Below are 11,401 nucleotides of genomic sequence, written 5' to 3' on the forward strand. Positions count from 1 at the left end.
GAGGAGTTTTTCAGTGTTTACAGGTTGAGTTTTGTATACATTTGTGTATAAATACATATAAGGTCCAGTTTGTACTTGCACAAAATGCCAAGGAAAGGTCAAAGGTCACAGTCCCAGAAGCTTAGATGGCAAAAGCAGAAGGAACAGGTAAATCTTTCTCAGACCGGTGAGCAGGTAAAGGTGTCTGTTACAAGTATTCCCAGTCCAGAAGTGCAGCTCAGCGTTCAGACGGCCGCAGTGTCTTATGCAGATGTGGTAAAGAGAGGTGTTTGCTCATCATCTGTGCCAGATGCTAAAGTACAACAGGTAATCCAGACTGAACCCCAGCTAACTGTGCAAACGCAGCATGATGGAGAAGCTCCAGGACCGTCTCATGTACAGGTTACAAACAGTGAAAGTCGTCCACGAGTGAGTAGCATCTGTGCGTCTCGAAGCCAGGCCAATGCTAAGTATGGAAAGTACCGGAATCAGCAATGCATGGCGAACAGTTTGGTTTTCCTGTCATTCTTACACGAGGATGAATTCATTACCAGAGCAGATCTCAACCGTGTGTTGGACAAAGGCCATGCCGTGTATTCAGATGCCAGAAAGAGGTTTGTGAACAGCGTGTTTCTAGCCTGTGATGAACTTCCCACTGTGATCATCAGCCGCAGACACGAGTATCAAGTCGACATGTCTCAGTTTGCTCTTTATGGCACATTTGACGGTACAGATCATCTTCCGAGCCTTGAACAGGGACTACAGTGTTTGGCTTCAGACATTTGCTATGCTTTGCTAGTCATGGGAGGAACAGCCATTGCAGTTTCCAGGCTGACTTCAGGTGAATACGCATATTTTGATCCTCACCCACGTAAGTCTACAGGAATGCCATTGTCGCTAAGTGTAAGTGGTGGAACTGCAGTTATGTTAAAATTCACACGTCTTAACGACATGATTGACAGGATCAAACGTTTGTACCGAATGTTTTGCATCGCACCAACCTGCACTTATGAGCTACAGCCTGTTGAGTTCCACAGTGAAAACGTTGCTGACCAAAGAAATGCTGATGAAAACAGACAAACAGCTACAACTGTTCCAGCACCAGCTTTAAATGAACCTAAATTTGAAACCCCCAAATCCACTGAGAAAACACAGAAAACTGTGGCCGACACTTTAGCTACTGAAGTGATGTCATCCAGAGTGGATTATTCAAATGAGCCAGCTGCTGAGCTGAACAATTCTGATTATTTAGAAATAGAAACCTCTGCATCTTCTGTAAGAGACACTCAGGTAATAAAAGATTCTGTTCCTCTGAATGATTTAAACACTGCCTCCTGTTTAACTATGACAACAGATGAACTCTCACATAAACTGTTGAAGCATAATAAACAGCAAAGGAGAAAGATTAGGAGACGACTGTTGGTCCAAGAAAAACTACCACAGAGAAGGGAAAATCAGAAAAAGAAAGAAAGACAGATGTACGCTTTTGATGAAAGCTTTAAGGCAAAGAAAAAAGATTCTAGCAGAAAGTCTCATGATCCTGATCACAGACAGAAGAAGAGTGTGTACAAAAATAATCTGTGTAAACTCAATGCTACATATAGAGAGAAACAGAGAGAACATTTTAGAAAAATCTATAGAGATAGTGCTAAAATTAGAGAGAGAAAAAGAGAACGTGTCATAAGGATGTATAAAGAAGATTCTTCATTCAGAGAAAAGCAGAAGGAACGTATAACAAGAACATATAGAGAATCTCCCATTTTTCGAGAAAAGCAGAAGGAACGTATGAGAAAAACATATAAAGAATCTTATAGACAATCTCCTATATTCAAAGAACAGCAGAAGGAACGTATAAGAAGAAATTACAGAACTTGTGCTGGATTCAGAGAGAAACATAAAGCTTACATGAGGTCATATGTTTCTAACCTATATAAAGAAAGTGTAGAATTTAGACAGAAAAAAAAATGTTACATCACTAAACGTTATGGAGAAGAGAGACAATTTCAGCAGCAACACAAGGACAATATGAGAGAACGAATGAGAGTAAAATATTGGAACAGTATTTCTTTTAGACAGATGCATAATATCAGATGTGCAATGAAAATAAAAAGAAAATATCGTCAGATGCATCGACCAGCTGACAGTTTACAGTGTCATCCAGAGAACACTTTAATGAATGAGGCCATATCTCGTTTCAGATCCAACATTAAGTCAGCACCATCTTATGTTTGTACTGTTTGTCTAAAAGCTTCTTTTCCTAATCAGGTGAAAATCTGCAAAAGAGAAAATTACTCAAAACACCAAATTGTAGCTCAGCAGTGTCTAACTGGTAAATTTGTTCATGTGTGTGATGAAGCATGTCATGATCACTGCAGCTTTCCTGTTGAGAGAAAAAAGGAGTATATCTGTCACACGTGTCACAGTTCCCTCAAAAGTGGACGCATGCCAAGACTTGCTGCTGTCAACGGTTTAGAACTGCAGGATATTCCAGCTGAACTGTGCGATCTCAACATTCTGGAGAGACATCTGATTGCCAAATGCATACCATTTGCTAAGATTATTCCACTTCCAAAGGGCAGACAGAGACTCATACGTGGTAATGTGGTGTGTGTACCATCTGAAGTCCAACAAACAGTTGACAGTTTACCGAGGATCAGAAGCCAATCACAGATCATGAGGATAAAGCTGAAAAGACGACTGTGCTACAAAGGCCATCAGCTGTTCCAGACTGTCACCTGGTCTAAACTCATTCAAGCCCTGCGTAAACTCAAACAAATTCATCCACAGTACACAGATATTATTATCAGAGATGATGCATTGCTTTGTGATCCAACGTTACCTGATGATGACAGCAGTGATGAAGCCAGCATGGGAAGTGATGATTATGATGAAGCAGATTTAATGGAAATTGACAACTATGAAAAAGATGCCCTTTTGTGCGAAAGTGAGTCTGAAAGTGAACAAGCTATTAATATGCAATCCTGTGATGAACAACCAGAGGAACAAAATCCTGATGAACCAGAAAGTGATTTGAACAATGGAGGTTTTGCTCTAGAAAGTTGTCTGCAGCCTGTTGACATTTCAGAAGAGATTCTCTGTTTCACTGATAACACATATTGTGTGGCTCCTGCAGAAAGAAACAATCCTGTTAGCTTCTTCAGAACTCCTCATTTGGAAGCCATGGCATTTCCTGTGCAGTTTCCTACCGGTCAGAATACACTGGATGAAAAGAGACTTCTTAAACTCACACCAAGTGCTTACTTCAAGTCAAGGCTTTTCAACATTGATGCAAGATTTGCTAAAGACACAAATTACCTGTTTTTCTCACAGTTTGTCACTGAAATACATTTGGCTAATTCCAGCATGACAATACAGCTAAGGAAAGGTAAAACTATGACCAAAGATGGACGCAAAATCACATCGGGAATGTTACAAAGTAAGACAGAAGTAGAGAAGCTGGTAAGAAATAAAGATGCAATCAGATTTATGCAGCCACTCAGAGGAACTCCAGCTTACTGGCAGAAAACTACCAAAGATTTATTCAGTATGATTCGTCAAATAGGAACACCTCAGTTCTTTGTCACTTTCTCTGCTGCTGAGATGAGATGGCCTGAAGTGATTCAAGCAATAAAGAGACAGCAAGGTGAAGAGGTTGATTTTGAAGCCCTGGACTGGTCAGAAAAGTGTGAAATTCTAAGATCAAATCCAGTAACCACCATGCGAATGTTTGATAAACGTGTTGAGGCTTTGTTCAGAGATTTGCTTTTTTCTCCTGCACAGCCCCTTGGTGAGATCATTGATTACTTTTACAGAGTTGAGTTCCAGCACAGAGGTAGTCCGCATATACACATGTTGCTGTGGATTCGAGAAAAGGTAGAAGCAGATGTGGATGATGACCAAACTGTCTGTGACTTTGTGGACAGATACATCTCAGCTCAACTCCCTGATCCAGAAAAACAACCTGAACTGCACAAAAAAGTCTCTGAACTACAAAAGCACAGCAAGAACCACACAAAGACATGCTTTAAGAGTGTGAACTCTGGTTGTAGATTTGGGTTTCCAAAACCACCATCCACAAGAACAATGATTGTGAGACAGGATGAGGATTCAGACACTGAAGCTGCAAAAGCCAAACTCAGACCTTTGTTGAACCTGCTGAAGGAACCTGAAGCTGCTTCCCTCACCATAGAGCAGATTCTGTCACGATGCAACTTGACAATGAATGAGTATGAACAATGCCTCCAGAACATAAACAAGAAAACAGCTCTGATTCTGAAACGTGACCCAAAGGACTGTTGGATCAACAATTACAACCCAGACCTGCTTGAAGCCTGGAACTCTAATTTAGATGTCTCATTCATTTTGAATGCCTATTCATGTGTAGAATACCTCTGTAAATATATAACAAAGAAAGAATCTGGCCTCTCTGAATACCTGAAGACAGTTATTGATAACTCTGGAAACAACATGGTCAATGAATGTGATGAAATGAGAGCTGTGATGCAGGCTTACTCAAAAAAGAGAGAGATCAGCGCACAGGAGTGTGTGACTCGAGTCTGTGGCCTAAAAATGAAAAAATGTTCCCGCAGTGTTGTATTTGTACCAACAGATGATAACCCAGTAAAAATGAGTCGGCCCATGAGCTTCCTGGAAAGCACAACACATGACAGCTGTAATATTTGGATGACAAGTTTGAGTGATAAATACAAATGCAGACCTGAGACCCCAGAATATGAGGAAATGTCGCTGGCTGATTTTGCTGCCCTGTGCCGGTTGGTGAGTGGTCCAAATGAAGGAAAAGATGTGCTTCCTCTTCTAAACCAGCTTGGATTTGTACAAAGGCGAAAGAATGATAAACCAGCTATAATCAGGTATTACCACTGTTCACAGGAAAAAGATCCTGAGCAATATTATCGTCGACTGTTGAGACTTTACCTTCCACACAGATCAGAGCAGGAACTGAAACCACAATGTTTCCAAACCTATCAGTCCTTCTACAACTCGGGTTTTGTGCGACTTCCATGTTCAGACCACAGTGAGTCTGTGAAACGGATTGTGAAAAGAAATAAAGACAAGTATGAGAAGAACTCTGAGGATATTGAGAGTGCACTGGAAGAGTTTGAACAAAATAGGGATGTTGTGATCGATGAATGGTGTAATCTTGCTCCTGAATCTGAAGTTGTGAGGCTGCAATGTGATGAGAATCTTCCTGAGAGACATTCTGATGATGAGAACGAACAGGAGAATGTCCCTGACTACAGTCGTCAGTCTGATGCTGTAACAGAGATCAGAGCCATCAGAGAACAACCTGCAGTAGATCCAGCCGTGGTACGTGTAATGTATCAGAATCTGAACCAGAAGCAGGCCTGCGTGTTCTATACTATAAGAGACTGGTGTATTCAGCGAGTTTGTGGTTTGAACCCAGATCCATTTTTCTTCTATATCAACGGTGGTGCAGGAACTGGAAAGTCACATCTGATTAAATGTATTCACTCTGAAGCATCAAAGATCCTGAGCAGACTGCCTGCTAATGCAGAAGAAGCTGACATATCAAATCCAACTGTTTTACTTACTTCATTTACCGGGACAGCAGCTTTTTCTATCAATGGCTCTACATTACATTCTCTACTGAAACTACCCAGGAGTCTGAAACCACCCATTCAAGGACTTGGTAACCAACTGGATGAAGTCAGATCTGAGCTGATGAATGCAGAAATTATTGTTATTGATGAGATTTCAATGGTTTCAAAACCCCTTTTTGCCTATGTGGATGCAAGACTGAAACAAATCAAAGGCACTCAGAGACCTTTTGGTGGAATGTCAGTTTTAGCTGTTGGAGATTTTTACCAGCTGCCACCAGTGCGACAGTCTAAACCTCTCTGCGTTTACGATCCAGAACAGATTGACCTATGGCAGGAACATTTTCAGATGATCACTCTAACCGAGATCATGCGTCAGAAAGATGATGTGGCCTTTGCAGAGATGCTGAACAGGATTAGAGTGAAAGAAAAGACGGATGAGCTTTCTCAGTGCGACAGAGATTTGTTGTCACAGGCTGTGACTGCACCAGAAGAATGTCCAACTGAGGTCTTACACATTTATGCCACCAACAAGAATGTGGAATCCCACAACACAGATACCCTGAAGAAGCTTCATTCAAACATCATAATCATCACTGCAGACGATTTCCAGAAGGATAAACGTACAGGCAGAATGGAACGAAGAGACAAACCATTTACAGGTGGGAGAAATGATTTACCTGACACTCTGAATGTTGCTGAAGGAGCTCGAGTCATGCTGACCAGAAACTTGGACACACTAAACGGTTTAGTCAACGGTGCTTTTGGTATACTGGTAAAGGTGGTGAGATCTGAAAATGATGGACACATAATCAAACTGGGGCTCAGAATGGACAACCGGCAGCCTATGAGACACAACCGCAGTGCTAATGCAGCATCTGATGATCTGGTTTACATTGAGAGAGCAGAGGAGAGTCTGAAGTTTAAAGGAGCGGTACGCAGACAGTTTCCTGTAAAGCTAGCATTTGCCTGCACAATTCACAAAACTCAGGGTCTTACAACACAGACAGCTGTAGTTTCAATGAAGAACATTTTTGAACCAGGTATGGCTTATGTTGCTCTCAGCAGGGTGACGTCTCTCAGTGGACTCTATTTGCAGGACTTGGATGAGAAAAAGATTTACTCCAATCCCGAGGTAACTGCAGCGCTCCAAACCATGAGACAAGCCAGTGTTGAGGAAATGATGCCTCTTCTTCAGGTCAGAGAAACAGCCAGCAGACTTGACACTCTTACACTGATCCATCACAATACGGAGGGTTTGCCATCTCACATCAGTGACATCAAGAGTCATCATGAAATGTGTTTAGCAGATGTTTTGTGTCTCACAGAGTCTCACCTCCAAGGCTCCTTTGTTGCAGACAGTCTTCATTTGGACGGCTACACCATGTTCAAACGCAACAGACATGTGTCCTACACAAACTTTCCTCACATGGCCAGCAGAAGTGGTGGTGGAGTTGTTGTGTATTTGAGGAATCATTTTCAGGTTCAGGTAAAACAGTATCTGCATAATGTCACTGATCTTGAGTTTTTAGTGTTGAAGGTTCAGGCTCCATTCCCTGCACTCATTGCTGTTGTGTACAGACCCCCTGACTACAGTTTGACACCATTCATGCAAAACCTGGTAAGTCTTTTAGATTCCCTTGAAATAATGGACTGTCACCCAATCATTGTGTGTGGAGATTTTAATGAGAACCAGTTGCAGAGTGGAAGAAAACAGATTCTGGAGCAGTTTCAGTCGAGAGGGTATTCACAGCTGATCACTTCTGCCACTACAGACAAGAACACCCTGCTTGACCTCATTTTTATTTCTCAGCCAGATCAATGTCTCCATTCCGGTGTTCTGAGATCATACTACAGTTACCACAACCCTGTGTTTTGTGTCCTGTCCTCGAGCCAATCATGAAGTCGTCTGGTGAGTTTTGAAACAATTACAGATCATGTTTGTTACAGAGTTTACTGATTGTAGAGTATGAAAAATATTTTTCATTGGAAAAAATTGTCTTCCCTACTCTGTCTGTAAGAAGACCCTTTCTTATTGCAATGTTATTAATCATGTCACCAAATCATGGCTGTACTTCATGCAGAGCCGGGAGATCTGCTTTCTGTTATCATGCACCTCAGATCTGAAATATACTGCATTAAACGGACATAATTTATTTTTTATTCTCATGTTTTAAATGACTAAATCTACTTATACATTTTTTCATGGATGTTAATTGTCATCTCCTTTTTTGATACTTTTTTTACTCTGACGTATGTATCTCAACAAACGAGATCTTCCCCTCCAAGATGCTTTCAAATATGAAATAGTAAATAAATAAATCACAGATAAATGCAGGTATTTATTATGGGTCACATGAATAAATACAGACAATTATATTTTCTTGATTATAGTAAATTTTGTAGAATCAAATGTTTTTTGGATGAATGAGGTTTTGCTTATCATGTTTTACAGGTAAAAAATGTTAAAAGTTTTAAACTATCTTTAGGCTACCAGAGATGTCTATAATTATACATTATGTAGAGAAAAACATTTTTACAGCTTACAGAATTTGTATAAAAACTGATTTAGAAGTACATGGAAAGTTTCTGCATCCATTTTCTGACTTGGCCTTTATCTGGGTGGGTTTGGGTTTGGGTGGATAAAGGCCAAGTCAGAATTCTCTGAGCAGCTGGAAAAAGCTGCTAATAAACAAAGACATCAGAAAGCGGGGGCTTTAGGTGTAGCCCCCGCTTTCTGACGCACTAATTAGATTTAGTAACTGACACCCCATACCAGCATTATATAGACACTTGGGGGCTGAGATGGGTGGGTGGGGAGGGGGGGTGGGTGGTGTTAAAAGCACTTTATGTTTTGTAGATGTATTTTTTTCAGACAGGGCACACACAGTCCTGTTTCCTTTGTGGGAAAACCTTCAAACTTCACCATCCTCAGCTGAAACAACAACATCTTAACACCATCTTCATGAACTGCTGAGCCAAACCTGATCCATCAGTGCTGGACTGCACAGATAACTACATGCCACACAGAGACTGCTGTTTTATGAACTGCCATACCAGTATGTCTTCAATGGAGAAGATGACACACCCATCACCTGACCTCCTGCCTGATCTGGAGACCATCATGATGCTGCCACACTACACACCTCTGAGACCATGAATGATGACTCCTACTGAGGAAACTGTATTTCCTGTCAGAGATGCTCAGTGATCCTCAGAGCAGAGAGAGGTATGATTCTTTATCTTTGATAAAAAATGTCAGTGTTTTTAATTCAATTAATTAATTAAAATCCTGTTTAGTGCATAAATAATTCCACACTCAAATGATTATACTTGTTGACACTTTTTGAGTTTTAATTCACATTATGGATTACAAATCTATGCTTTTTCTACTCTGTCTCTCTGTGCAGGTATTGCTGTCTTCTGAGTTCTTCAGTGTCCCAACTGAGACATTCAAACCTCATTGCAGAGCTCATGTCTTTCCTCACCATCATGTGAGTGTGAGATTGCTCTGGATTCTGGTTATGTGGCCTGCAGCACCTATAAGGTATTTCAACATTGTTCATTGCATAACTTATTTGTAGTTTTTAGGCCTTAACACAAATAAAATGTTCCTTTTTCTGTATTTTTTAGAACAAGCTCGTCCAGTGTGCCTGCATTCCAGCTTCTTAGACTCTACTCAAGTGGACAGAGTATCAGTGTTTGGCCACTCTTACAGACACCGACTTCTGTCAACTCACTGCTACTGATCAGGCACCTGACTCCAGGAAGACAGAGGGCTGCAAGCCTGTCATCGTTTCCAGTGTGGCTTTGTATTCTTGGGGTAGCATCAGATTTTTCCCACAAATATTCAAAGGTAACACTTATTTTAAGCGTAGTTATTAAGTCAAAAGTCTTCCCTTGTGTTAATTTTATTTTTTTTATTTGTTTTTGTTTTCTTTTAGATTTATGTGCAGTGATCGGATGTGGTGGAGCTTTGTTAACTGTGTGGAAAACATCTGTTTGTGATGATATTTACAATGAGGCTTTAAGGTGACAGTTTCCATGTAATTTCAATCCTTTTACTAAGCAAAAACATGTTTGCAATTAACATATTTTTTTCAGTTTTGTCTTTTGGATTTATGGTTAACATTCCTCTGTGACAGCAAATACTAAACTGGTCCAAGTAACCAGCATATCATTGGTCAAAGGCAAAAAGGACCACATGTCACGCTAGCAATGAATTATTGACTGTGTTTGTGTCACCAGATTTAACAAACAATATCAGACATATGAAACTGAACTCTGGATTAATGTGCAGATTTTTTTTGTGTTTTTTTTATTGTTGAATAATTATTTTGTAGAACAAACCCAATCTATTTACCCAAACAATGTAACTTGTTTGGGTAAATAGTGGATTAATATATCTAAGTCTATAAGTATAGCAAGCTGAATTCATACAGACACACAGCTCTAAATCCTGGATTGTAGAATGTACAAAAATGATCATGTGATTATTATGGACATTTAAATAACTATATCTATTGAACCATTACATGTATTCTTTTTAGAAATTACACAATCTCAAAATGTGAAAAAAGAAAGTGTTTAAGAGAAAAAATAATGTGTGTTTGTATGAATCCTGCCTTAGTATGGGGTGTCAGTAACTACATTAGTATAGAGTAGGTCTAACAGTGGTTTTCCACATCTGCTCTAATACAGCGGTCCCCAAACTTTTTTGCGCCATGGACCGGTTTATGCCCGACAATATTTTCATGGACCGGCCTTTAAGGTGTCGCGGATAAATATAACAAAATAAAACTAGTACCGGTACCGAAAAAAAGAAAATTTATTCATAACACACGTCAAAAGATCCAGGAAAACCGAGTAAACGATAAAAACGATAACAAAATAACGCTGAAAACCGATAAAAACCCTGAAAACGATACATTTCACACCTGAGCCTCATCTCTCGCGGCCCGGTACCAAACGACTCACGGACCGGTACCGGTCCGAGGCCCGGGGGTTGGGGACCGCTGCTGTAATATATATAGATAATGGGTCAGACATATAAAGTCATTTTGAAAAGTTCATAAAGGTCACATCCATTTATATGTGTTCCTCTTTATCATTTTATATCTGGTCACACAGCTGACTTGAGTTTTGATCAGAGTAGAACCATAACATTCATGCTAATGGTTCTGCTGTTTACAGTTACTTTATGATGGATTTCAGCCTGGTCACAGCACTATGTGAAAAGATGTTAGAGGTAAAGTTAGGAAAATTAATACCTCATCATAAGTCACTCTCTAACGCAAAGCAGTGATTATTTTTCACTGTAATTTATTGCACAACAATGTTCTTTATTTGATCCTTGTTTCTTTAAATATGCACATCGATTGTTCAGCTGTGTGACTCTCCACACCTCAAATATATCACAATGTGGACTTCATTTTGACAGTATTTTGTAGATTGATGCCATATTTATCATCAAATCAGGAAACTGTAAACTAATTGAAAAAATGAAGCTTATGAAAATTTTAATGTGGCATAGGAACATGTTGTTTATCCTTGCCGAATGGTATTTAGACAAAACTCCAGCAAATCAGAGGATATATTTTTGTCTCTCACTTGCTATATATGTGTATATTTTTGCAGTTAATAGCCTATCATGTGTCTGCGCATCTTAGGGCCATAAACATAAACATGGCAAACAAGGATATGTTCACAATTCCAACAAATGCTTCAATTGTTTGTATAGATGTTAGATTAATTTCATTTGCATTTTCTATTAATATTTTTCTGTTTGTCCCAAATGGTATTTTTATTTCTTTATGCCATTATTGTAATCATTGGAAACAACT

At 39.7% G+C, this 11,401-nt stretch overlaps 1 protein-coding gene and 1 long non-coding RNA gene across 2 annotated transcripts; both read left to right on the plus strand.

The window, feature by feature from the left end:
• The first annotated feature begins 346 nt into the window (after positions 1-346).
• Positions 347-8,176, plus strand: LOC146645195 (uncharacterized). The gene is made up of 6 exons (XM_085394307.1): positions 347-408; positions 534-706; positions 2,603-2,923; positions 4,589-4,755; positions 4,870-7,179; positions 7,372-8,176. The coding sequence occupies exons 1-6, from the start codon at positions 347-349 to the stop codon at positions 7,459-7,461; spliced, it is 3,123 nt and encodes a 1,040-aa protein (XP_085250433.1). The 3' UTR covers positions 7,462-8,176.
• Positions 8,177-8,263: 87 nt separating this feature from the next.
• Positions 8,264-10,010, plus strand: LOC146645196 (uncharacterized). The gene is made up of 4 exons (XR_014909151.1): positions 8,264-8,787; positions 8,969-9,105; positions 9,198-9,414; positions 9,503-10,010. It is a non-coding gene; the product is annotated as an uncharacterized LOC146645196 (long non-coding RNA).
• Positions 10,011-11,401: the final 1,391 nt, after the last annotated feature.

The sequence above is a fragment of the Rhamphochromis longiceps genome, linkage group LG20 (assembly GCF_057381845.1).
Source record: "Rhamphochromis longiceps isolate RC_006_pf linkage group LG20, R_longiceps_female_GT1.1, whole genome shotgun sequence".
Lineage (NCBI taxonomy): Eukaryota > Metazoa > Chordata > Actinopteri > Cichliformes > Cichlidae > Rhamphochromis > Rhamphochromis longiceps.

Bases quoted from the DNA above. Each gene is read 5' to 3' on its own strand.
- LOC146645195 (XM_085394307.1), top strand. From the start codon at position 347: ATGATGGAGAAGCTCCAGGACCGTCTCATGTACAGGTTACAAACAGTG. The intron at 409-533 runs GTGAGTAGCATC...ATTCATTACCAG, and splicing joins ACAGTGAAAGTCGTCCACGA to AGCAGATCTCAACCGTGTGT. The intron at 4,756-4,869 runs GTGAGTGGTCCA...CACTGTTCACAG, and splicing joins TTGCTGCCCTGTGCCGGTTG to GAAAAAGATCCTGAGCAATA.